Source organism: Hakea prostrata, chromosome 7, assembly GCF_041222555.1.
Source record: "Hakea prostrata isolate BN-2017 chromosome 7, UWA_Hpros_2, whole genome shotgun sequence".
Classification (NCBI taxonomy): Eukaryota; Viridiplantae; Streptophyta; class Magnoliopsida; order Proteales; family Proteaceae; genus Hakea; species Hakea prostrata.
The window spans coordinates 12088557-12116028 of record NC_142606.1 but is presented as its reverse complement, the minus strand read 5'-3'; the positions used below and the strand labels follow the sequence as shown (position 1 = coordinate 12116028).

Here is a 27472-nt window from a genome sequence, read left to right as displayed (position 1 = left end):
AAGTTTTCATGACACATCAGAAAGCACACTGCACAACACACATATACATATTTGAAATAATTAATGACAATTGACAAAAGCTGGAAAACACGTCAAATGAAAATTGCATTGAAACGTGGGAAGTTAATCGGCGAAATCTCGGCGAGATTTCGCCGATTCGTTGATTTCGACAACATCCGAAACACCGAACTACACCGAACTTTCGTTCCTTGGCTCTAAAGCCTTCCCCTTCTTTCTGGAGTCAACAAAAATTGCAACAAATCCAGCATGTATTCCTATCTACGTCATCTATCTGACTCAAACAAGGTTGCCAAGAAAAAGCCAATTAAAATTAATTACTCCATGAACCCTAAAAGGTCCAAACGAGTTTGACCTAAGAATTTTTTTTCTTATTTACTGATGATTTCACCTGCTTGGGCAAAAAGTTTTATAGGTTTGAGGATAAGATCCAACGGCTATATTGAGGCCACATCAATGGTTCCATAAACTGGATAGTAGGCTAACACGTCACCTCATATGGATCTCCTAAAAACCAGTGAAAACTAATGCCGAGGAAACTCACACACACATGCTTTACTCAACAAAATCAATCAGTATAAATTAAAGATACCTTTCTGCGATGCATATGACTTCCCTCATACCAATGCCCAAAACCTCCACGTTGTGTTCTTCACTGGTCTCTAGAAGTTAAGAGAGACTTATTCATTCCCTTTCCATGACTAAAAATATCTTCTCTGGAGTATAAACGAAAGAAAACTGCATGCCCATCCAGCAATGACATGGGGTGGTCACTATTCACTGTTCACTGTTCATAAGAGTAGCAGCTATTGCACAAGACACATTTGTTTTGAGAGAGAAGACTCCAACCCAACTCAGTTTTGAGGGATGTGCACCCATAATTTGAGACAATCTAAAGGAAACTATAGGACCACTTGGTCCAAGGAGAGCCAAGTTATGTTTTCATTTCAGTCATCATATCATTTAGATAATCTAGCCATATACCAACTTTTCAGCTATGAAATTACTTAACAAATCAAATCTGACATCATAATCTAGCTATATAATAACTTTTCAGCTATGAAATTAGTTACCAAATCTTTTGTTTTTTTGGCAACCAATTAGTTAACAAATCAAATTTGACATTTTCTTTTCCAATCGATCTCAACTCTCTCTTAGTTTTGCTAATCACTAGAAATCCTCCCATAGACCAATGGCTAAAAAAAGAGAGAGAAGAGACAAGAGTTATAGAACCAATTCAGTCTTGAGGAATGTGTAATACAATGGGCACCTTCGCACTAGGACCATCTGGAGAATTCTGCAATGATGCACAAATGTATGGTAGAGACAAATGACACCAGGGCTTAAACACCTTTCTCTCTTAATTAAATCCTTAATTCTGCCATCCCCCACCAAATCTCGCAGTCCCACCTCATGGGTAATCCTATATAATTCTCATAACTCAGAAACAGAAGCCCAACCAATCCCTACTCATTGACCGCTCTTCATCTCTCCAGCTCTGTTAGATACTCACTCTCGTTCAACGTTATCTTCAATTATCAAAGCCTTCTTTTCAGTGTAGCCAGGAATCTTAGCACACAGCCACAACAGGAGATTCTGTCAGAGTTACAATCATATATCTCTTCTTAACACTCCACATATATATACATAAACAGCATCAACTCAATAGTTATGCCGGTGAGCTTCATGATCTCATAATCTGGTTATTGAATTCATATTTTTTGCTTCATACTTACGCATTAATGCTTCATGTTTGCAGATCCTCAAGTGGCTTTTTAAGGGAGGACAAGAACAGGCCAAAGAACCCATTACTCGTGCTAGCAATAAGCAAACAGCTTCTTCAACAGGTATAAAATGTCTCTTCTTAACAGCATTTCTCTGGAAACATATGAATTTTAGAGCATAGCATTAATTAACAGATTTTCATCTATCGTGTGATACCCACAGTCCAAAAACCAGATTGTAAGGATCTGGTTTTGTATAAAAGGGGTGACAGCATTTATCAGAGATCAACAAGAAATGAAGAAAGTGAGATGGAACGTGAGAACAATTCGGATTCAACAGCTAGGGTTTTAATGGATAGACACAATCCAAAGACATGCTTTTATAGCACTCTTAACTTGAAGAAACTTGGAAGATTTGGTAACAGCAATCATAGTTGGCTGCGGCGAGTCATGAAGGAAGAAGAAGCTGCTCATGTAAACAATAAGGGTCTATCAATATCTTCTAATGCAACAACAGTACCTACTCTTGCAAATGAACAATGTGGATCAATGGAAAAGAAAGACAAACCGAAGGCGGATAAGACTAAACCCATTTCTAGAATGAAGGAGCTGCTGAGATGGGCTGCTTCATCTAAAGCTGAAAAGGGTGGCGGGAAGTATACCAGTAGAAAGGTGAAATTCTTCACCATTGATGGAATCCTTACTTCTCCTCTCCTCTGTTCAGTTTTCCTTCATTTAAATTTCTGATTCTTGTAACTTACAATACTTCCATCAATGTTGTAGACTTTGGGCTACCCAAACCGTGGTGCTATCAAGGCAGCAGCACATGATGATGAGTCAAGCTTAAGCTCTTCAAAGATCGACTACAGGTGGGATGTGGGTAACTGTTCCACTTCTTCCTCTGCAAAGATAAACTCCAGATGGGATGCGGGCAGCTGTTCCACCTCTTCCTCTGCACAGATAAACTCCAGATGGGATGTGGGGAACTGTTCCACCTCTTCCTCCGCTTTCTCAGGCTTTTCATCTTACACATCATCTTCAGCAAGATCTGACCAATCGCAGATCAAGCCCATCATCAGTTCTGTAGCTGAAGATGCTTCAGCTCCAGATTCCGATGAAAAGGAAGCAACAACTTCAAGTCAAGAGCCTGAACGTTGTAGTTCCAGAAGAGGAAATTGGATCACTAATGACGACCTATGTAAGATTCTTTGATCCTTTAATCTTCTATCTTCTAACCTTTACATGATATATATGACTTTTTGAGCTTTCTATAGTCTCTTAAATGCCCACTTAATTAACTGCTTCCTTTTATTGATTGTGCAGTTGTGGTGCTAGAGCTCTGAGACAAAGAAAGGGGGAAAACTGTAAAAAATAATGTCCATGGTTTCATGTTCTAAAGAGCAAGTAGCAGATAAAAGCGACAATGTTCATTGTGATTCGTTTTTTTCTTTGGCAAGATCAAAGAATTTGTTAGATGTAATACTACTTCAAAGATATGAGAAGTACCATTTTAATGAACATAGAGAGATGGTTTTGAATGATTAAAACATGGACCATTACACAAATTTCCATGTTTGGAGGGGTTCCTAATGTTGAAGGGCCAAAGCCAGGGCGTGAGCACCCCACACCCCAGTGCAAAATTATTTTCCCATGCAAGATCAGCTCATACTGTGGATCAACCAAAGCTATTTCCTAGATATTTCTCTATTGTATTTGCAACATCAACCTTCCACGTAACAATTAGGGCTACCCACAAAATTTTTAACTTCCTATTTGTTGGGAGGTGTAAAAATAGCATATATCCAGATACACAGTGATGGAAGAAATTCTTGATTCATAGCGAATGGAGGAAGTTAGTCTAAAATTGATTGGAAATCCTTTTACCAATAAAAAATCTCAAACTAAATTCTTCGTTTAATAGAAAATGACTAAATTTTTGGCAAATTTTCAAATTTCCTCTGATTTTCAGAAGAAATAGAAAGGCAATGTTCACTGTTTGGTGATCTAGGGTTTATCTTAAAAAGGTAAAAGTTCAAACCCAGAACCACTCACACAGTCATCGGCCCCGAATGGTTCAAGACTCAAAAATTACATGCAACAACTGGGAAATAAATGCAATTTGCAAAGTAAAGAAAATTTTGATAATAAGAAAATCTGGGAAAAGTGATTGATACTTACTTGGATTTTAACAATGGAAAATTGTAATAATAAGGTTCTTCACTTGGTAAACTAAACTACCACTTTTTAGTGAAGAGGCCACCGATTTGATTCTTCGTCATGGTCCTTTGCTATGGTCTTAAGGAAGAACATGGGAATTGCCTATTTATAAATGGAATTGTTTATCGAATTTCCATGTATCTCTTCCATTATTTCTCTACTTTCCATTGTCCCAAGACTCCCAACTAACCATGGTCATGATTACTCAAAAGACCTTGGTTTGATATTGACCAGTTGACCTACGTCACCTGACCACCTCACAGAAAAAGGGCAGAAGAAGGTAATTTGGCATTCTGTCTGCGTGCCGTTTACGTGGTTTAGACAGGTTAGCCACGTGGCATTTCTATTTTTCGTTCCGCTGACCATTGCGTAACCGGTTTTCTTCTGAACCCATAAACCCTGCTTGATATATCTGTAGTTGAAACAATCAAATTAGATCACAGAAGAGTTCGATTCACCTCTGGAGGCTTTTCTTGCTTCTCTGTTGTACATAGGCAGAAACTCCATTAACATCCACATCTTGAAGGATGAACAGGTATGCACATTCAATACCCCAAGTTTAATGTTTCTGGCTATTGGGTTGGTATTTTGGTTTCTTTTTCGTTAGAAATTTTGCGTTCTGTTTGAAAATTATTCAGAGTAAACTAATGCCTAATTCCCTACCTTGGGCATTCTTGTATCGCATTTAAACAAATTTCAGTTTACAGATATGATACTCAAAACAATTCATGTCTCGCCAGTATCACATTCCGGTGTCTTGCTGTTGATAAATGTCGTGGTTTTGGTTATTCTAACAAATGAGGAGTGAATGGGGGTTCAAAATTATGGCAAAAATTCTTCTTAATAGGTTATTTTTTACGGAGGGGTTATAAAATAGGATAAGCAAAACTGTTTTAGTGGCTTACCCCCGAGAGAAGTCCCTTTGTTATTACAAAGGGCGTGCAATGAATTGGCTGTCACTGCGAGATAGATATGCTGTAGTTGGACTGGAAGTTTGATGATGTGAATATGATACAGAGTCAACGAATGGTTATTGACAATTTAAATTACAACTATTATTTGGTTCCTTTTCATCCTCTCCATATGAATCGGTCTACAAGTCTTGTGTCATTGTGTTGGATAGATACTGTGGACAGCATGTTACCAAAAAAACGTAAACCACCAAGTGGAACATCTATAATTGCTTAAGAAAATAGAAGTTGAAGCCTTAGTCTTTAGCTTGCTTTGCAGGTAAAGGTCAATCATTGATCAAATATCATCTGCAAACTGTAAATTGATACTTCCACTTCCACTCTCATGAGAGTTCAAGTAAGTGCCTCCCTGGTGATGGCAAAGTAAAATGGGTGAGTTGTGGAGCAAAAGCCTATTTATTGTCTTGTACCCCTTGAACTCTTACAGTGTCTTGATGTTTTCACCTTATAATACTAAAGAGGAAGCTGTTAAACATTGCCTTCTCAAGGCTTCTGAAATAATTCTCATGGGCATAAGATTTTTCGATACATATCTTGCATGTAATCCATGGGCTTTCATTCTTAAGTTGGTATTCAATGTATTTGTTGGATGTTATCCCTAATTTGTTGCCACTGGAATCTGAATTGTCATGCTGAGGGGAGACTTGTGCACCACAGACCAAGAACCATGCAAGAGCACTTAATGTGAGAGAACCTAAGTGAGTGTGATTGATTGTGTCCTTTACCTTGTGCCTCATATTCCTAATTGGAGTTGAAAAAAAAAAGTTTTCATGTGTGTGCTTCCATTTATGGGAGTGGAGTTTCTAAGATAAGTTTAAGAATCATGATAGTTGTATCCCTGCTTTTTCATTGGTTCTGCCAGATGTCCACTGTTCATTGGTGAGACATTTTTTGCGTATTGGGTTCCCTGTTCTCCTTTTGGTCCAAGGGAGTAAAAGGTCATATCCATCCATTTTTGTTTTCTCTCCTATCTAGTGCAACTTGTCTACAAGTTTTAGGTGGTGTCATGTCAGCTGAAATGCTGGTGTGATGACCTAAAGTTTTGCATGCCACCTCGGTCCATTTAGCCCAACTTGAAACAAAGATCTGCGATCTTCTAAATCTTCAATCTGGGACAACCTGAGCAAATGTGCCTTAGATGCCTTGTTCAGTGGGACAAAATATCCTTGATAAAAACTGTAATGCAATATCAAGAACTTTAATTTTGATGTGTACACCTTAGTCAGTCTTGTGGGCACTGTCCATTATGCTATGAAATCGGAAATCTATCAAGTGCTTCACTTTATCTCATAGTTGACACAGCATTTAAGAGAAGGTGTTGGAAGGGGTCCAGATGCAAGGCGACCAACAAGCCCAAGGCATCTGGATGCCTGGGTGGTGCCTTCATGGATATGCTTTATCATTGATAGGGATATTACCCTGATGAAAAGAAGCATGTGGCCCTGTATCTATTAGCATTCATTTGGCACAGATACAAGCTGATACAGACAAACCAGTTTGCATTTGTGGTAACTCACAGGTTCCTAAGCTGCAAAAGGATAACTGTCATTATGAGTCCAGAATGAAGCATAAAATTCCTAAGATATTGCAGAGACCATTGAGATAATTTTCTATGACATTTTGACATATAATAAAGGAAGAAGAGATTAAGTTCTATAATACCATAAAGCAAGAATGTTCTGGAAAAATAGCTCTGTGGTTGCAAGTTGCAACAAGGCAAAACTGATGCAGCTGCCTACTTGCCTTAGCCTGGCTACACTAACATGACCCACCTTGGAGGTCCTAACCTATGAGCAGTCCTAAATCAATTTTATGGTCCTAGGTTGTTTCCTTTTTCTTAGATATGGTTTATTTGGCAGTTCTTTATCTGAGTTGTTTCCATTTTAGTTCGTTTTTGTATCTCTAATACAAGGTTGTTTCCTTTATATTGATATAATAGGGAGGAAAGTTTAGATTCTGAGAATGAAATATTGAAGTTGAATCCTTCTATTTTGTGGAAGAATTGATTTTGCATGTGTGTTCTCTCTTCTATCTCCCCTGCATCTTTGGTTCTCCTAGTTTCTTCTTTTCTCCTGACTGTCCCTCAACTAGAGACAGTGTACCATTGGTCTTGAAATTTGTTAACTTGTTCTGGACAAACCTAGAACTTCATCTAGATGCAGCTAAAGTTAATGACAGCCTGTTCAATCTCACAAGTCCAATTGAGCCCTGATGGTTCTAGTATGTGATGCAGATCCACTGCCAAATTGGGCTGTTCTCCATTGGAATCAATGTAGGGTTGATATATATTTTCTCAAAATAAACATCAGGATATATGGTTATAGCATGAAACAGGACCTATCTCCATTGCCTTGGTTTATCACATCCAACACATGGCCATGACTACCCCAAGAACACTTCAAGAAATCTGAAAAAGGAACAAATGGTTTTAATATAGAACAGTTTGCAGATACATGAAATATGTTTCTTTATTTTTTTCCCCCAATGGCAAGTATGAGCATGTTCTGTTCTTTTGGTGTGTTCTGATACCTTTGTTCATTGAAACAGAGCAGTTGTGAGAAAAGTTATGGCCACCGTTCACACATCAAAATTTCCAAAGAAGGCTTTCACTAATGATGCAGCTGCTGGAGTATCTGGTGCTGACTCTGTTCATTCTAATAATGTAATAATCCTTATCACTTATGGATGGTTATTATGCTATTCTTGATTATACTTTTTTGAGGGTAGGGGTAAGATTGCCAGCTCAGCCACCGGTGGAGGGCTGAAAGCATCAAATTCTCTCATGTGGATGAGTCATTTGGTCTTCTGACTGTGAGATTTGGTTTGTTAAATCTGTAGGGTCTGTTTTGTCTAACTACTTTTGCTCTCTTTGTTTTATTATTGACTTCCTTGGCTTAGTTCTAGAGGGCCTTGTTCTTGGTTCATTGATTAGATTCTTTTCAAGGTTCAATAAGTATAGTTCGGATTTTGAATAAAACCTGCCTGAACTTCTACAAGTTTTGGTACATAGTTTTGTTTGATCATATTAATTTCATGATGTTCAACATATATTAATTTCAACACCAATAAACAAGTATTGATCATACATTTTTCAAAAGAATAGTTTAGGGGAAAATGGGTTACCTCAAAAAGACACAGCTTTAATCATGGTTTTGGGAGCTTCAATCCACTATTTTCATGTGTTAGCCGGTGCTTTTGTTGAGAGATCCCCTTGGTCTGAGGTAAAGTATGCCCAAAATGATCAAATTCTGCCCACCTCCCCTCAAACAAGGATTCCTATCGAAACTAGAAAAAAAGTGGTCTTAGTTGAAATCTCAACCAAGATTTTGACGAGACCTTGGTTTTACACCCCCCCCCCCTTTTTCTTTATGTATGCCCCTTGAATTATTGAAATCTCAAAAAGAGACTTGAGATTTCGTTCAAAAATTATATAAGAAAAGATTTTGACCCCACCTTGTTCCGGAGGGGCCGAGTTTCTCAAGATCTTGAGACCATGCGAGATTTCAAACCATGGGAAAGACTTGTCTGTCTATTTCCAAAGATAGTGTATATTACACATGATTTTGTTCTATGGTACCATTTATAATTGAAAAAAAAAATGAAAATGTGTAATTGCAAGCGATGAAAAATAAATGTCATTTAATATGTAAAGTTCCAAAATTTTATTAGTCATAAGCATACAATCATTGATTTCACCTCAATGGTGCAAATAAGCAAACATGTCCTCTTCTTCTTTTGAGTCTCCTACTTTTTGTTAACACTGTAGAGTTCTGTCCTCAGAAGACATTATTTTCACTGGATGGGTTCTATAAGCCTTAGGCTTCTTATTTGTTGGGTTATTGATGTAGTAAGCCTGATTTAGAAGCCCATAAAGTGTGGATCATGCTAGTTAATTAGGGTATCTAATTTTGATTTAATCAAGGTATCGAAACAGCCTCAGCAAAAATTGCTGGTGTAAGGCTGTGTAGAATCTTACCCCCCAGACTCTTGCCTGTGCGGAAGTCATCACCGCAGGGTTCACTCTTTAATCTTTACTTTAGTCATTTATTTAAGTCTTATTTTTTGAGTTGTAATTTTAATTATGATTTGACAGTGAATTCTAGTTGGGAATTAAGTCTTAGTACTATCCTGAACCTTTAGAGTGATTAGAAGTCCTTTTGTAAGTCAAAGAATTTAGAAGGCCTATCTATAGGTAATACATTCCCCATCGACCAGAGATGGTTTGAGTGAAAATTTTGGCTATTTTCTCTGAGTTTTCATGCTGTTGAGAAACAACACGTACGGCATTGACATCCCAAACCTGATTATTCCTCCTCTTTCATCTCTTCTTCTTTTTCTTCCTCCCAAGTACATCTTTTACCATTCAAGATGCTGTTGAGGAGTTCTTCAACAATTTTTTCTTGAACCATCCCCAATCTCAATCTTTGGTAAGTCCTCTAAACCATAAACCGTAGCTTCTCCTCTGGCTTTGGAATCGATTCCACTAACCTTAAAACCTACACGGGACAGTTCAACCATTCAGAAGACTATTTGGATTGGATCTGCCTTACAACCTTAAGAGGACTTTTTCCAGACTGCATCCCATTCTTACCTTCCCCAAAACCCAGAAACCAAACCCTAATTTGTTGATACTCCTATTTAGCAATTATTCTCCATTGACGCAACGGCAAACCTTCAATTAGCCTCCCCAATACCAACATAAAACTGACTTTACCATCAAACTGCCACTTTTTTCAAACCTATTTTTGACCTACCAGAGCTTGTCAGTTCATCCCTGATCCTGGATATTGACTTGTAGTTCATCTCTTACCAGTCTAGGACTACACTAGGGTGGACTTGAAAGATGAGGATGATTGCTGCCACCAACAAAACTATTCCTCCAACTTGATCACAATAGATGGCCATGTCATGGTATGTTGAAGAAATCCTCGATGTCCATCACAGCAGCTTGGGTGAACTGGACTGATAGAGACTGGAGGTTTAGGAAGGGATAGAAGCTGCCACACCATCCCATCCACAAAATATGACACACCCTATGACTGATCATCATGAGTAGTACGGAATGAAGATGATGAAGAGCCTGCTGATCACCACAAGGCATGAAATGACACATAAAACATCATTTTGAAAATTTCACTGTCATTTAAAATAAAAGCAGAATATGTTGAAAATCTAAAGTTTTTTCTAATTTTCAAAAATTGGACAAATATATTCTTTTACAGAAAATACTGTGATATCATGAAGCTGTGCATCGGCCAATGCCCAACATATATAAAATTGAGCTCCAACTAATAGGTATCAACTTTCTATTTTTTTTGAGGGAAGATCAATTTTTTAGATCAAGATATTAATCTAAATTTGAAGTCATAGATCAGCGGGATTTTGGGGAACAAAATATTTACTCTAGTTTCACAAAGTGTTTATTTTGGGGAACAAGGGTATCACCCTCAAACCATGAATTTTCTCACAATCTCCCTCAAATCCTCCAATGCAAGCTCTAGATGAATTGTACTAGCTCCAACAAATTGTTCTACTGAGAATTGCAGGTGAAGTGGCTGGTGGAACAAGCACCCAGGGAATCTGGAGCTTGAAATTTGCTGTACCTGGTCAGTTGCATAGGGTTTTGTTTCAAGGCGTGCCAAAATCTTCTCCCTTTTTTTTTTTTTGAGGGGCTGGTGGTGGGTGTATATCTTGGCTTACTCCACTAACTCTTGAACCATGAATTTTTTACCGTTTACCTTGAAACTTTATGTAAGTTTCTGGCTTTTGAGCCTGGGGATCTGTTAGCCATTTACATGTAAAGATCACTACAGTAGTATAGCTTAACTTTGTTATGGATGGTTGTATCTTGAAGATTTCCATTGATGTTGCTTGGAGTGCATGTTGGACTGACTTTGTTTTCTTCAACTCATAGGAGGAACATAAGCTTGGTACAACAACTACGATGGACGAATATGATGTTGCTATTGTTGGAGGCGGCATGGTTGGAATGGCTCTTGCTTGTGCTTTGTGTGAGTAGTGTCAGCTGGATTTATAGATTTCAAGTGCTGTTCATATTTATTAGTGTCAATTCTTCAGAATGAGTTAACTATGCCAATTTCTTCCTCGTGATTATGGGTGGGATTATTATCTTCTCTAAAGTGTCTGAGGATTCATCTTGCTGTCATACTGTACCTTATCTTTTTTTTTTTTCTTCTATCTGTATATGGCACGGTGCCATATATTTGTACATTATCTGATCTCATTATGTAATTGATTTTCTTATTCATTAAAAAAAAATAGTCTAGCAGAATTTATCATAATCTGCATTCGCTACTCTAGAGAATGAGACAACATATAGGGAAGAAAGTACAAGTAAATGTGTTTGTGCAATGTGGAATAATCTAAACTCTATAATTAATAATAACAGATATCATATGATGCTGTCTTAATTATATATACTCCCTGAGCCCTATTTGCTGGGGTTCTCTGAGTTTTAAATGTCTTGTGGATGTGAACCTCCTCCACTGGTGTTTAAGATTTTCTAACAGATTATTAAATCTAGAGTTCTATTGGATAACTGAAAGATCTGGCAAATTGAATTATAATCTCGTGTGTGTGTGTGGGGGGGGGGGGGGGTCAACATCCATTGGAGAGACCCAATTATTATTTGCTTTAGAATCTCGGTCAACCCCTAGGAGGGCCTTTGAATGATGCAAGCTGATCTCAAGCCATTAGTGAGAGCACAGTCTTGTGACACTCCGACCTGAACATGTGAGATTTGTCTTATGATCCAACTATGCATTTGGGCCCAGACTTCTCATGGAGCTTCATTAAAGTTGACCTTGATGGCATTAGCTCTAAAGGGGGCTGTTGGAGGAAGCCTCTCTGATGGGGATAAGGAGCATGGTTCAAGATCTTGATCTCAAGGCCCATCTTGACAACTCATAGAAGAGAGTTGGCTTGAGTTGGTGGAATTTCCCCCCCATCTCAAAGCTCCAACTCGAGGGGTGTTTGGGGTTTAAACCTTGCTATCCACACTATTTCAGCCCTTCTGAACACACTAGCGAACTAAGATTTATGAAGAAGATAGTGTAAATGTGAGTTCCACTTTGGACCCCAAGTGGGAAATGGCTATGCTGAAGTGAAATCTTAAAATGGATGCTCAAAATTCAGAAGTCAGACAAGTCTAATACATTACACATGTTCATAGTTCAAAGTACAAATTTCAAATGATAATCCAATAATCAAAGTTACGACTCGAGATTCAAGACTTGAGACCCTATGTGATAAGCACTTCATCTGGTCTCGCTGAACAGAAAAAGAGAGATATCTTGCAAGATCTCAAGAGTTCTCCTACCATGATAAGGGGTCTTATATGATCTCCTCATTCAAAATTTTTATTTATTTAGATGGGATACCTTTGCAAACGCATCCTATGTTATCCCATGTTTCTGCCTATCCTTAATTAGATCAAACATATCCAATGGGATCTGATGCAATTAAGGGTGTCCAATTGGGCCATATGATACTTTATTTTAACTAATGAGCCTCCCAGCAAAAATTGTTGGGGTAAGATGTCGCTCCCCCCCCCCCGGGTTGTGCAGAAGCCTATGGCACCAGGTCGCCCTTTATGTTTTTCTATTCCTCTATTTAATGGAAACCAATTTTCGGGTTAGGGTTTCTAGGATGGTTTCCCTAAAATTAAGGGTTTGCCTAGAATCTTCCAACAAATAAATTAAAAATATTATGGGCTGCCTATGGGTATCTAAGAAAGTCACTGGAAACTCTTAGGAGGGATATGGGTTGATAGGGAAAAGCTAGGGTTCCGATCAAATTAATTGGGAAGGTAAGGGAAGGGAAGCCTGCGACTGCGTATGGGAAGGGTTTGGGATAAGGGTATAAACAATTTTGGAATTAGATGGAAGAGATGTGGGTCGTTATAGGGTAACCTAAAGTTATCTGGGAGGGGTAGGAAACCTGCAGTAGGGTAGAAAGGGGAAGGGAAGCATACTGTAAGGGATGGGAGGGTTCTTGCAATCTTTCTTTCTTCTTTTTTTATTTTCTTCTATTTCTGTTTCAGTTGTTTCTTTACCTTTCCTTTTCTTTCTTTTTTTCCTTGATGTTTCAATACTGCCACAAGAACCAGAAAATAATAAATAATTAAACAGAAAACTAAAAGAGGCAGAAAAAGGGGGAGAAAGAGGCTGCCGCAAGAAAGAGACAAGGAGGGGGGGGGGATCTTGGAGCTGTTGCAGGGGTGGGAGGGGCTGAGGATGCTTGCACAAGAAGGGAGATGGGTGGGGGTGGGTTCTTGATGGAGTCGCAGGGTAGGGGAGGGGTTCTTGGTTGCTGTACTTGTTAAAGGCTGGTTTGCTTATGTAGTTGTGGGAGAATGGTGGAGATGGAAGAAGATGCCTGAATCCTAATGGAGATGCTGATCTTGAATAAGAACTCTTAATTACTCAACTGTGGCCTCCTCAACAAGGCCACAATTCGTAACTCAAACTCAATTTTATTCAATAATCAGAATTAAGAAAACTGTAATGAAAGAATAGGCTTATTTATAGCCTACTAAAGACTCCATCCTAAGTGGGTTTCCTTTATAGATTAGGATCCCCTTACAATTAATCTTAACCATCCAATTAAACACTTAAAGATCTATAGGAATCTCCTTGAAAATAGATTCCCCCTAAGACTCTTACCACTAAAGGGAACTCTTCTTGTAAATAAAGACTTGTAGAAGTCTATCTTTAAAGAAGACTCCTAGGGACTCAAGAACTCAACTTTAACTTAAACAAGACTTCTAACTAACCAAGACTCTTTTGGAAACTGAAAAAGAAAATTCTGAAAATTAAAACCAGCAATTAATTAGGGATGGTTTGACCAAAATACCCCTATAAGAGGGTTCAACCAGCCCTAGGTGCGCCACTTTGGAGTGGCCTTGGGGCCCACTACGGTGTTTCAGCCGGGGGGTGAACTCTGGTTCACATCATTATTTCTTGTTAAATCCATATAAAAGGAAAATTATAGGTAAAACTTGTAATTTATTGTGTGATTATACCTGGGATTTTCTTTTCACACAATTTTTACTTGGAGAGGAGATGGGGCTTTACGCCACAATTTAACTGAAATTTTCCTTTTCACATGGTTATTACCTGGAAACAATCATTGTTCATTCTATTTATGTTTTAATGTCCATTATTTGGTAGTGTCTTCACAAAACGGGGCTTTTATGTTAAAATTTACCTGAAATGCATATTACTTGGAAACGACCAGTTCTTGTTTCTATTTATATTTTAAATTTTAAAATTTTCATGCCCACTATTTGTTAGTGTCTGTACAAAATGGCTAATGTTTCCCCACTCTCTGTTTGCAGCAAGCATGCCATTGACAAAACACTTGAATATTGCCATTATTGATAGCAATCCTGCCTTAGGAAGGAGGGCTTGCATAAAGAAAGATGATCTCCCTGATCCAAGGGTCAGCACTGTGACTCCTGCAACCATTTCCTTTTTCAAAGGTATCAGTGTCTAATCCGTTCACTTTTTTTGTTGTTCCCTACAAATCTGATTTCCATTTTTAGCATGTACTGTAGTCTAACCAACATAAGAAATGCTTAGACATTAGCAGACCTTATGACTTCACTTCTAAATTCACTAGACTGGAACATCTTATTAGATATTTCAGCATGTTCCGTATAGTGATTTTTTGTAAGCCGGGGGTCTTGTGGTTGCTCGCTTGTCTTGTTATTTGCTTTGTAGGGGTGCATATTATGTTGATTGCTGTTGCTGGTTTCTTGGTCATTTTAAGTTTCATGCATTTGGTTTCTATGTTCCATGAGGGTCAAAACTGATACATTAGACTTACACCCCCCCCCCCCCCCCCCCCCCAAAAACCCTTTTTTATCCTTCTGTATGCTTTCTTTTTCTATTATACGCTCATGTTTTAGCCTTTGGCTGGTCCATACTTTTCTCCTTGAGTATAACAGTTATTCTGAGACCTATATAATAATAAACAGTGAGTTTTTAGGTATAATTATCTTTTCAGCAATGGATTCATTGGGTTTAAAAAAAATCTCTTAACGGATTTCATGGAAATATCAAACTCTGAAATAAGATGTTAAGCCTTGATGCAGTTGTAAAGTTGTATTATTGCAACCATCAGGCTGTGAGATTGAAAAATAAAACAGTTTCTCCATGAAGGGGAGGTAAAAGGCTGCATACATTTGTCCCTCCCAGACCCTGCAGTAATGGGAAACTCATGCACCGGAACACTCTTTCTTATTTTATATTTGTCTGCACGCAGCATATAACTGTTGTTCCACTTGGCAGATGTTGGTGCTTGGGAACATCTTCAGCAACATAGACATGCTTATTTTGATAAGATGCAGGTGCTTCTTTGGTTCTTTTATTTTGGGATATTCCTATACATTTCTGATCCTTAGTTTCTCCAGTTGCATACTCTTACTGACCTCCCTGCAGTTAATGAGTGTAACTCGTGGCTAAAATATTGGTCTTCCTGTGGTTTTAAACAAATGAAGGTTGGTCTGGTTGACATAAAATAATTCATAAATGCCAATACATAACTCTTTCTTCTTTACTTTCTTTTTTCCTTCTTTGGAGGTGTGGGGCGGGGGAGGGGGAGGGGAGGAAACCAACGTGTTACAAGCATTGATTGAATATGCAAATGCAATCCAATATTGCTCATTTGGTGAAGTTAAATTATTAGATTTTACTTAGAAATGTGTATGATTCCCATGTGAAGGAGTGTACAGCCCATCTACAATCCTAGGTAGCAAAAGTTGAGATTCATGGGAGGCTTTTTGTTCAGCTGGATAAATTGGATTGTGGATCCTGTTTATGGAATGCTTGAACGATGTGGAGAGCACCTTCCTCACATAGCTCACATTTTCATATTTTTTATTTGACTGGTAGAAGCCTGGGTCCCTGCTCAGGTGTCAAGTTTCATCCCAAAGGGACTTTGCGAAGTGGAAAAATAGAACTTAGAAATCAGGGCTACAGAAATTGCACTGTAGTGTTAGGAGTGCCCATAGGTGTGCATGGACTGCTGGACATATATAATATTTGGTTAAAATTGAATAAAATTTTTAGACATGAACTATCCAAACCTCCATTTGTCTATCCAGTTATGTGACTGCCATATCAACTGCCATGTGGCAACCTCAGAATTGACCGTGAAAAACAAACTTGTTGGCATGGGCTTTGTAATTAAAAGTTTGGCTTTTTAAATGATCAACACGTATCACTATTTTGGGGTTGGACTCCCAGCTTGTGCAATCAAAGGATGGGTCACCATAGGTTACTCATCTAAAGATACCCATTTTGTTTGAACTGTTATTGTCAAGGCATCACCTAGGCTACAATGAAAATTTTCAGGACATAGCGACTGACTGCCTAGTTGTCTAGACACCTAGATCCCAAAGTCTATCCAGAAATGGGGAAAAGAGAGGGGGGGGGGGGGGGGGCAGTCACTTTGTTGCCAGAGTTGCAGCTGGCAGTAGAGCAGGAGGAGCAAAGCGGGGACGGAAGATGGAGCATACCTGATAGCATTGAAATATTTTGCCCATTTCTTTCTAATATCTGGTCATTTGCTATTGAAGGGGAGGTAGGAAGAAGAAAATTTGCTTGCTCTACATTTTGCACATTTCAGTTAGCCATTCAGGGCTGTTGGAACCAATATATTTCCCCATCCCTGGTGGAAATAGCTCTTAATTCTATCATAGTTTTTTTCTTCTTCTTCTTTTTTTATCTTCTTATTTTTTATCCAATCTTGGGGGATTCTTTAGACTTCAATTGAATTCAACTTGATACAAAGACCTCTGTGGAACTATGGTTTGCGTATTGATATTCATCACTCAATTGATAATTCAGGGCTATTGATTGAAGTTTCCAGCATGTCAAGAACCTTTCATTAAGGACTGAAAATAGTCAGTTGTCCTTTATTTCATTCGTAGGTTTGGGATTACACAGGATTAGGCTACACCACATACAGTGCTAGAGATGTAGGCAAAGAAATACTCGGGTAAGCAATCACTTTGAAGACAATTTTTCTTCGTTTTGGTTATCATGAAATTTGATAAATTTGTTGACATACTTGGAACTGCATTTAGGTGTGTGGTGGAGAATAAGGTGATTCATAGCTCTCTGATGTCATGCTTAGAGGTATTTCCTGTACCTTTTCAGTTTTATTTTGCTCGATAAGTATTTCATACACATTTGAAAAGTTTCTAATGGTTTGTTTTGTTGTATTGCTTATAGTGTTCGGTACTTCAATTGTATAGCTAGATTGTAGTTCTTGTCCCTTCGTAATGGTTCTTAAATCATCTATTGTTTGTGGTAACTTCTTATGAATAGGACTAGCACAAATAATGCAATATGTAAATACACAAGTGAAATATATGTTGATATGACGCTGTAGCTGTTAGCTTTTCATGCTTGGTAATGATTGATCATCATAGCAATCAAATTCGTATTTTTTGCTTGTTTTTATGATAAGATCTCCATTTGTAACAATCTTATTTCTATTTCTTGTTTAAAAACAAGATGGACATTTAATACACATACTTTTTAGTAACGAATTATTGTTTCGAAGGAGGTCTTGGGGATCCGTCGTATCCTTGATGTTAATATGGCTTGTCTTCTGAAGCTCAACTGGAAGACAACCTCAAAGCATGATTACATCTGGGTCTCCTGGGTTCAATCATTCGTTCTCAAATTGGACTCCTTTTGGACCGCTCCTATTCCCTCCAATCCTTCTTGGATTTGGAGAAACTCTTGCTCCTGCAACCACGAGCTCTTTCTGCCATCTCTGTCCAAATCTCTTCTGGTTCCTCTACATTATTCTGGTTTGATCTGTGGCATTTGATGGGTATTCTTTTCACTCTTCTTGGCCCGCACTGCCTATAAGACTCATATCCCTAAGACTAACATCCTCTCCTCTTTCATTACCAATAGTTCTTGGTCCCCCCTTCCTCACCCTAGTCTCACACATGCTTGGAATGCCCTCCTTCTTATTATGAACTCTGCCCAAGATACCACTACATGGCTCCCTTATCCCTTGAAATCCTTCACCACCTCTTCAGCTTGGAACCTTCTTTGGTCCCCCTCCCCCCCGGTCCTTTGGGCCCCTTTGGTCTGGTTCAAAGGCCACATCCCCTACCATACCCTCACCCTTTGGAGAGCTCTCAACCTTGCGCTCCCCCCCCCCCAATCCTTCCTTATTAGCCGCCACATCCCCGTTAACCCAAACTGCATCCTTTGTCGAAATGGTTCAGAGGATCTCGATCACCTTTTCTTCTCTTGCTCCTTCTCCCATTCTCTCTGGGAGAAAGCCCTTGCATCCATTTGGCCTCGGTCGAGGCTTTCCTATGGTTTCGCTCAAGATTGGACTTGGATTTTGAGGAATTTTTCTGCCCCCTTCATTTGAGACCAAGTTCGTAAGCTAGTCTTTGCCTCTTTGGGGTCACCATCCACCACTTGTGGTAGGAGCGCAATCTTAGGAGATGGATTTCCAAATCTTGGCCTCTGGACTTGATTTGGAATGTCATCTGTTTTGATGTTTCTTCTAGATTTCTTTCACCTCCCCACCCCCCGGTTATTGACAACCCCATGAATAGGTTAATTGTTAGTTCCTAGGGTGTCAGTTCCTCTTTGTGAGCTTCCTCTTGAAGTCTCGTGCTACCCTCCCTTCCTCTGTAATTTTGTTGCTTCGCTGTTTATTTAATTATTTATTCATCCAAAAAAAAATTATTGCTTTTGAGGTTCAAATTGTATTGTCCCACTGTGGGAGTGATAGCCATGTTGAAGAGTCTGCATCTTGGACAGAAAGTGGGGAATAGGATCCTTTTGTACATGGAAGTTAGCAGGCACATTGCACTTAGCATGATGATGATCTAGCTGGTTGCACCATGAGGTGTGCAAACACAATGGGAAGACAAAAATAAAAATGGAACTATCTTGAGTATAATAACATGAACAAAGCTCCTTATGATTTCGATTCCCCCTCTTAGTATATCTTAGTACCCCCTCTCAGTCGAGCAATGAACGGCTACTAAATGAAGGATTGGCTGGAAATCGAGAGAGGGTTGCCTCTGGAAGCATGCACAGATAACCAAATTACATCTCCTTCCTCTTGACGGAGGACCCTTGATGTGGGATAACACTTTTGGAGATCAAGATTGGATTTGGTTTTCACTGGAAAAGGAGGCCAGGAAAGGATATTCAACAAAGCAGACTTGACCATTCCTCCAAAACAGTCAGATATTAAGTACAGTACCCCTTAAAGAGCGGTGACAATACGATTATCCATTCTTCTTGAACTTAAATTACTTAAATTTTTCCTCTTTTAAGGTTCTAAGCTCATTTGATGATGCTCCAATAAACAGTGTTTTTATCCCTGAACTCCAGCAAAACATCCCAAAGTCACTCATCTTCATCCACTGCATTGTTAAAAATGAACGTGGTTAATTTAAGGGCTGCAGAATTTTGGCAAGCCTATTGAAAACCAGGTTGAAATCAAAATATGGGTTCTGATTGAATGCATTTTAAACTAGCTTGGGTCCAGGCTTTGTCAATGCAGAGAAGTCAACCTCATTTTTAAGTTGTAAGATTGTCTGCATTTGAAACCTTGACTTATGAAAATCGAGGACTATTTCGTGATGTTTTTTCAAATTTAGTCTTAGTTGGAGCTAGTTTTGCTATTTGACTGTGTGGTTTCAAGTTCAAATCTTGATAATAGCATATTCTTGCATTAATTGTATTTTAGATTATACCATAAAATGAACAATGAATGAGAAAAAGTTAAACATGATGTTTTTGAACGAACCAGTTCAAACATGGGGTATCTGATTGAAACAATGACCGTGACATGCCATTGTCCAAAATCCAGTACTAAATCAGGTCCAGGTTGGATGAATAGCCTCGGATATGGCTTGTTTTCCAACCTGAGACCTGGAATTTATTTATTTAATTTTTTGTTTTTTTTGTTTGTTTGTTTTTGTCTCCTATTCTGGAATTTGGAGTAGCTATTGTCTGAGCGTGCTAAAACAGGATTTAGGCTGAAATTTGTTACCTGGTTAATAAGCGGTTACTTTCTGGATTGATCTGTTACAGTCAGTGCTTTGTTTGCCTATTGCACTGAAGAGTTCACATTCTATTCCCAAATCCCAACTAAGAGTTGAAATTTTTTTTTAAACCTGATTAAGAAAATGAACACATTTTATAGGACAGCAATGATGTATGGAGCTGAAAGTTGGGTGGCAAGGAAACATCATAAAAACTTAACCTATGAGATGGATGAGTAGTAATTGAATAAGATTATAATTTTATGCATCTGTGATACATGTAAGTTGAGAAGTAATTTGAGGTGACATGAACATGTGTGATGATTCATAACCCACCCAAACCCCCCCCCCCCCCCCAAAAAAAAAAAAAAAAAAAAAGGAAAGGATAAAAAGAATCTGTGATGGAGGCCTTGAAATGCATGGGTAAGGATGCATGACTGATTCAGATTGCAGGAACTAAAGAACGAGTGGTAGGTCTAAAATGACTATAGGAGAAGTGGTGAGGAAACACTTGCATAGTTTAGAATTATTATCAAGTACTGGTATGAATGAATTAGTGAAAGAGGATTTATGTAGCCAGCCACATTTAGTTGGGATGAGGCTGAGTTGGTTGAGTTGAATACTAAAAAGGGGCAAGGGGTTCTGGTTGGTTTGTAACGGAAATACAACCCCTGCCACTGCTCTGTAGTTGATTTATGTTGATGCTTGAAGTCATGGAGTTGCCTTCATCATCTTTAGCGGATAATGTATAGTACTATAGTCACTGTTTTATTGGTTTTGTTTTTGTAGAGCATCTTATGTTTTGCTTATTTAAATCCATATCCAGTGATTATACCATTAATTTGGAGATATCGCTTCCAAGTCTTTGTTAATGTATTCTCTGAGGCATTCAGTAAAGTTGAAAATAGTACAGCACTATGGCATGGTTAATGGGGTCTATGTTTTGTGCGTGTATCTAGATTGGATTTCATCATCAAGCCCTTTGCTTGGAGCATTATAAAGAAACACTTTTAGAATTAACCTGACATTTCAATGATTGGTCAACTAGTCATGCTTTCATATATCCTTCAACTTTGTTGCCTTGCCTATTGAATGTATTTCTTTTTGTAACCAAAAAAAAAAAGGTATTTCTTTTTTTCTTGGTGAATTATTCAATGTACTTTTTCCAACTGAAAATTATTCAACGTATTTCACTTCATGTAAATCATTCCACTTCACACCCTGCCTCCCCCACCCCAAAAAATAAGGGAGAACTTCTTTGGCATCATCTGAGATTTAAGGAATTTGGCCTCAGCAAAATGCAGAGTTCCAGAAGACAATCTACCCATCCAGGTTGTCCTCGATGACTTTACAGTCGCGCTCTCCCTCCGCCAAGACAGGATTCTCTCCATCAGAAACGACATCATACAATCGTGGTAGTTTGGCAAAGTTGGATTTGAGTGATGGCAAAAGCCTATATGCAAAATTAGTGGTAATTATGGCTTCTGCTTGTTTAAGTTATTGTTAATTTCTAAATAATGGAGGGGAATGATAAGAATGGGTAGCATATTTGTCCTCTGTTTCTGCTGTAAAACCTTGTTGCTATTTTCTCCTGTGATTTTGATTTAGCTTAGCATAACAGGTTGGAGCTGATGGGGGCAAATCACGTGTAAGGGACTTAGCAGGATTTAAGACTACTGGATGGAATTATCCACAGAATGCTGTCATTTGTACTGTTGAACATGATGTTGAGAACAAGTGTGCATGGCAGCGATTTCTTCCTTCTGGTCCAATTGCTCTTTTACCAGTGGGTGACAAGTTTAGCAATATTGTTTGGACTATGAAACCAAAAGAAGCTTCAGAACATAAATCAATGAATGAGGATGATTTTGTTAAAGCAGTAAACAAAGCACTGGATTATGGTTATGGTCCTCGGCCCCAGCCAAGCTTTATTGGTAACCATGGAGATCGATCTTCTTGGTTTACGACTATGATAACTCCCTCAGGAAGTGAACACTTTGAAGTTCCTCCCAAAGCCATCAAGCTGGCATCCGAGAGAATGATGTTCCCATTGTCACTAATGCATGCCAATGATTATGCATCAAACCGTGTGGTTCTTATTGGCGATGCAGCACACACTGTTCACCCTTTGGCTGGACAAGGTGTCAATTTAGGGTTTGGAGATGCATTTTCTCTTTCAAAGGTCATTTCTGACGGCATAGCAGTAGGCTCTGACATTGGGGAGGTAGGTTATCTGAATTCTCTCTTACTCAGAAGATTTATTGTTCAGGTCTCTTGTTTGGAGCAGGTTACTTCAGCAGTCTATTTTCTTTCCACTAGCTTGTGATGCATTTGCATATTGTCATATGATATATTTTGAGTAGGGCTACTAAAAAACAGCTTCCAGATATCTTGAGACCATATTACGACCTAGGGGATTTCCTTGGAGGTACCTAAAACATCAGCTTTATCGTATTGCTTATCAAGGGAAAATTTTTATTTAAAGAGCCTTTCCCTTCTGCTGGTCTATGTTGTGAGTTTGAAGATTATACGTTCTTCTAATTCCTTATAATGGCCGTACTAAGATTCCCCAAAAACCCGAAGCTTGTTCTGTTATCCCCGTCTCCAATTAACTTCCAGAGTTGTCCCTTTTTTTGTTCTTCTGTAGAATTAACTTTTGATTTGTTCCCCATTCTGTTAACTTACTCTTAAAGGCCTGACTTGTCTCAAAAATTACAGAATGATCATTACCTTTAAACTTTGAGCCATTTTGCATTTGGGTGGGGCCTATACGGACCTATAACCAGGGTGTTGAACCCTGGGTTGTATCAGCACTATGGCTAAAGGACTTCCCTTGACATCAAGTTATATACGAGATTGGTATTGGTGTTCATGTAGAGTTTGTGTGTGTTTGACGTATTTATTTATGCAGGTTTCTTTGTTAAAGAAGTATGAAGCAGAGAGAAAGCCAGCAAATATTATGATGACTGCAGTCCTTGATGGTTTTCAGAAGGCATACTCTCGTGATTTCGGACCTCTTAATATTGTAAGAGCTGCTGCATTCCATGGTGCACAGTATATTGCACCTTTGAAAAGAAATATAATCGCATATGCTTCAGGTGAGCAGAAATGGCCACTATTCTCTTGAGACAACAGAAATAGCTTCTTCTGGATCTATCTACCTTTTTTATTGATCAATTGGATAAAGTTTGTATTAGTATGAGCAATATTCTGATTTGTCGACACTGTAATATAGAAATTAAATGGTCAATCAGAAAAATGCAGAAACCCAACAACAAATTTCTGTTGGAGCATATCCACGAATTTGGTTTGGACTTCCAACCCAAACTTGATACCAGCACTACCATTTAGGATAGGGTCATGGGTGAATAGTCTGATCATATTGCTGTTATTCAAACGTCGGGATGTGAAAACTGTAAATGTTGATTTCAGACTCTTTCAATTGCTTGAACTGTAGCTTCTTCATCCCCTGCAAGTCCATTAAGTGATAAATTCTGAATTTCGGTTAAAAAACTATGCAAGTCACGGTGCCAGTTAAGAGGTTGACTTAGTTACCAAACAGTCAGAACTGAAATATGAAACATCAGGTGTGAATCATGCAGGGTTTTGACTGGTGGACTACCTACTTAGTATGTCGCAGGAGAATTACAGGGCTTCTAGGTTTACAATATTTCCTCTACCACTCCTGCTAACCCCTTCTAGAAGGAGATCAGTGTCGATCATTTTATGTCATCTATCCATTAACAATCATTTTCTAGTTTAACTTCAAGCATTGCCACTCTATTCCTACAGAAAGAACGAAAACCCCTCAACCACTGCTCCTTATAGAATGATCATTGTACGTTATCTTCCCATTAAGAACCATTATCTAGTTTAGCTTAGTTTAACACCATATTTCTACAGAAAGAACAAAAAACCTCAACCACTTCGTCTTATATAATTATCTAGCATTGAAATCTATAGTCATAACTAATCTTCTGTGTCTGTTTCTCGAAAATAGAAGGAAAACACATTTTTCTTGATTTCAGTAGCAGTTTTTATCTTTCTATCCGCATACACTGATTTTCAGTTCTAGTGCATATCATCCCATGAATAAAAGGAAGGAAATCCATCTAAACGTTAACAGGATTTAATGAAATTTTGATACCAGAGGGGAGAGTTGACCATCCTGGATTCCTCCCAACACTTCCTCTCCAAAGATGCGAGTTAAAGAGTATGGATAAATCTTAGAAAAAAGAGGGGAGATTTTTACACTTTTGAAATTCTTCTAGAAAATGGACTTTGTTTTTCACTTTTTCGATAGACTGAAATTTTTTCTTTTCACGTGAGTAGAGGATCTAGACTCGGCGAAGGAAGGTGTGCCAGGCAAATAGATTTCGTTTCAATGGTTAAAAAATTAATAATAACCAATGGGTGTTGGTCCAAGTGGTAAGCAGCTTGGTCCGCTTAAGCAAAAGGTTCCGGTATCGAAACCTTGTGGATGCAAAAAATCCCCGTCGGAAAACTCACCCACTACAGCCAGGTATGCAACCCGGATCGAACACCGGATTAGTCAGTGCAAAGCCTTGGAAACTGGGGTTGGCAATAACAAAAAAATATGTATTAAAAAAACATCAGTACCAAAAAAAAAAAAATAATAATAATAATAATAATAATAATAATTTATCAACAATTCAAAAGAAATAATTTCCTCTGAAAGATACCCTTGTGCTTACGTGTCATCTTCCTACTGATCAAGTGGTGGCTCGAAAGAAAAACAAATGCACTCAAGTCTTTTTTTCATTTTTTGGACTATCAACAAATGCACTCAGTCATGTCATGGTTCCTCTATTCTCTGAGAAAAAAATGTGCCTAGGAGAATTTCTACCACCCTTTCAGAGTCGCTGAGCTTTCTCAACGGTAACCCAGCATTCATGGCGGACCTTACGCCAACACAGCAGTTGCTGTTAACCCATGATTCATAAACCAACCCCTTTTTCTCTCACCACACATATCTCAGTCCCCTCAAACCAACGAAATTGATGGCTACTGTAATGGATTAGTTCAATCAACTGAAACACTATCCATTTCCTTCTCAGTTTTGTTTTCTTCTTCTGTTCTGGGTTTGTTTGATTTTTTATCGACATTCCTTGTTCTGGATTAGTCTGGATTCTGGGTTCTGATTCTCTCCCTGTAGCCATTAATGGAAGAAAACGATAACCAAGCTTGTTCTGTTCAATATGATTGGATCTGCCTGGGTTCAGACTTAACAGGCTTGATCCTCTCTTACCTTCCCATCCGATCCATCGTTAGAGCCAGCTTAGTTTGCAAGCTCTGGCGTTCCGTCGTCACCTCCCGATCATTCTCCACCCGTGTCTCCCCAGCCAAGAAACCCTGGTTCTTCCTCTTTGGCCAAAACAGTATATTCATCAAGAACAACCAGGCCTTCGCCTTTGATCCAGAAGCCAACGAATGGATCCGCCTCCCCTCCACCCTCTGCCCATCTCCTTGTCAAGAAGAATCCTTCCTGGGCTCTGGTGGTTTCTTCTTCACCACCACCTCTTCCACCACTTCTCGCTTCAGCTATTCCCCTATTCTGTGTGGTTTATGGCGTGAGACCTCGCCGCTCAGGTTCTCTCGTTGTAATCCCCTTGTTGGTGTCTTCGACGACGAGTCTGGTATATCTCGGTTCATCGTCGTTGGTGGAGTCAGATTCATCGGTGGTCTTGTCGACATCGAAGATCGCTTGGCCGTCGAGATCTACGACCCTAGGATTGATACCTGGGAGCTCTGCCCCCCATTGCCGGCGGATTTCAGATCTGGAAACTCGTCTCAGTGGCTCACATCTGCTTTGTTCAAAGGCAAATTCTTTGTCTTTGGCATCTATTCCTGCTTCATATCCTCCTTTGATCTGAAGCATCACCTGTGGAGTGAAGTTCAGACGCTGAGGCCACCTGGGGTTATGTTCTCGTTCTTGTTGGCTTGTATGGACCAGCTTGTCCTGGCGGGTCTCTGCAACACCCCAAGAGGCCCATCGTTTAACCTTTGGAGGGTCGATGAAGGAACTATGGAGTTCAGTGAGATAGCTATCATGCCTCAGGACTTGCTAAATTGCTTATTTGATAGCGATGAAGACGAGAAATTTGCGAGCTTGAAGTGTGTGGGATTGGGAAAGCTGATCTATGTGTTCAATGAAGAATATCACAGGACATATCCAGCTTGTGTTTGTGAGATCGACAGTGACTCAAGTAAATGCAGCTGGAGAAAGTTACCAGATTTGCCGGTACCGGTGAATCGGTTTCACAAGCTCATTAGTTTCTGTTCCCAGGTTCCTCTTCACAGTGTTCTCAGGGATGAAGAGAACGGTGAATAGATGAGATATTTGACTCTCACATGCATTCAGCTATGCTCAGCTAAGAAAATCATCGAAAGAATCCACTAGGATTAACTGTTGAGCTTTAATTTCCTTTCATTTGTACTGTAACTCTAGGGATTATTAAGCAATTCTTTCTTCAGGGTATCCTTCAGCAACATTCCTTGGGGACAAAATTGTAAGATAGACCTCCCTCCTTCTGCTGCAATTTGTATTCTCCCTTCCTCTGCTGTTTAGGGTTTTGGGTTTCTGTACTGTCACATGTTTCTATGGTTCAAAGAAATCTGAGCCAAGTGATCAATTTCTCTGTAAGTTCACTTGCTTGCATAGTTGCATCACCTTGTATGATTTTCCAGAAGTGTATCAAATGTTACTGATAATGAAGTTTTCTCTAATTTCTCCAACAACGTTTGGTTTAATAACACGACTAGATCCGTCAGCAAGTAATGACTTCTTGGGATGGAAAATACTTTCTGTTGCAAAATTTCATTTGGCCAACCTTGGTGGGAACAAGGGAAGAGTGTCAATGTCTTTTATAGTGAGTCGCTATGAGTTTTATACCCAGATTATAAATCAGTCTAGACCTAATGGTTCCATAATATATGCACCAAAATCAACATAGGCAATGTGGGAACCTGCAATCCTGATGAGGTTTACGTCCATTTTAGAACAGGGCAGAAGATCACAAGAAAGCTGCACCATCATAGTGATCAGTTACATTGCCCAAGAGCATGAAGTTGAGAAATGGCAATAGAGGCTTTCCATGAACCTGAGCGCTGGCTGGAGCCTGGATGATGCATTAAGTTCAGACCTCAGGGGGCAAATCTCGCACTGCTATTCATCCAAGGAAAACTGGACGAGCAGTTTCATCTGACAATTCTGTATGTACTGCTTTAACTTTTTGTGCTGCTCATCATGCATCTCATCGAAGAATCCTATGTGTCTGTTATCATGATTGACCAATGGGTTGAGAAGTAGACGAGGAAATCTTTATGAAGACGTACCTATCAGTAAATCATGTCATTAATTTGAAAGAAGGATCAACTTAAAGCATGTGGAGAACAAAAAGTCCCATTTTGGAAGTGCAGAAATCTAACCTGAAAAAGAGAGAACGAAAAACTGTACT

At 38.9% G+C, this 27472-nt stretch overlaps 3 protein-coding genes across 3 annotated transcripts; all 3 read left to right on the top strand.

The window, feature by feature from the left end:
* The first annotated feature begins 1602 nt into the window (after positions 1 to 1602).
* LOC149009811 (uncharacterized) lies at positions 1603 to 2489 on the top strand. Its single transcript, XM_089162378.1, has 3 exons — positions 1603 to 1695; positions 1778 to 1865; positions 1966 to 2489. Exons 1-3 carry the CDS (start codon positions 1690 to 1692, stop codon positions 2487 to 2489), a joined length of 618 nt encoding a protein of 205 aa, XP_089018504.1. The 5' UTR covers positions 1603 to 1689.
* Positions 2490 to 4298: 1809 nt separating this feature from the next.
* Positions 4299 to 24359, top strand: LOC149009810 (FAD/NAD(P)-binding oxidoreductase family protein). Its single transcript, XM_089161527.1, has 10 exons — positions 4299 to 4494; positions 7478 to 7592; positions 10845 to 10941; positions 14289 to 14432; positions 15244 to 15302; positions 16887 to 16954; positions 17043 to 17094; positions 21289 to 21465; positions 21616 to 22218; positions 22906 to 24359. The coding sequence occupies exons 1-10, from the start codon at positions 4487 to 4489 to the stop codon at positions 23119 to 23121; spliced, it is 1539 nt and encodes a 512-aa protein (XP_089017653.1). The 5' UTR covers positions 4299 to 4486; the 3' UTR covers positions 23122 to 24359.
* A 413-nt stretch (positions 24360 to 24772) lies between these two features.
* LOC149009809 (Galactose oxidase/kelch repeat superfamily protein) lies at positions 24773 to 27261 on the top strand. Its single transcript, XM_089160465.1, has one exon. The coding sequence runs from the start codon at positions 25177 to 25179 to the stop codon at positions 26344 to 26346; it is 1170 nt and encodes a 389-aa protein (XP_089016591.1). The 5' UTR covers positions 24773 to 25176; the 3' UTR covers positions 26347 to 27261.
* The last annotated feature ends 211 nt before the right edge of the window (positions 27262 to 27472 follow it).

Bases quoted from the DNA above. Each gene is read 5' to 3' on its own strand.
- LOC149009811 (XM_089162378.1), top strand. The intron at 1,866-1,965 runs GTATAAAATGTC...TGATACCCACAG, and splicing joins GCAAACAGCTTCTTCAACAG to TCCAAAAACCAGATTGTAAG.
- LOC149009810 (XM_089161527.1), top strand. The intron at 17,095-21,288 runs GTATTTCCTGTA...ATTTGGCCTCAG, and splicing joins CTCTGATGTCATGCTTAGAG to CAAAATGCAGAGTTCCAGAA. The intron at 21,466-21,615 runs GTAATTATGGCT...TTAGCATAACAG, and splicing joins GCCTATATGCAAAATTAGTG to GTTGGAGCTGATGGGGGCAA.
- LOC149009809 (XM_089160465.1), top strand. From the start codon at position 25,177: ATGGAAGAAAACGATAACCAAGCTTGTTCTGTTCAATATGATTGGATC.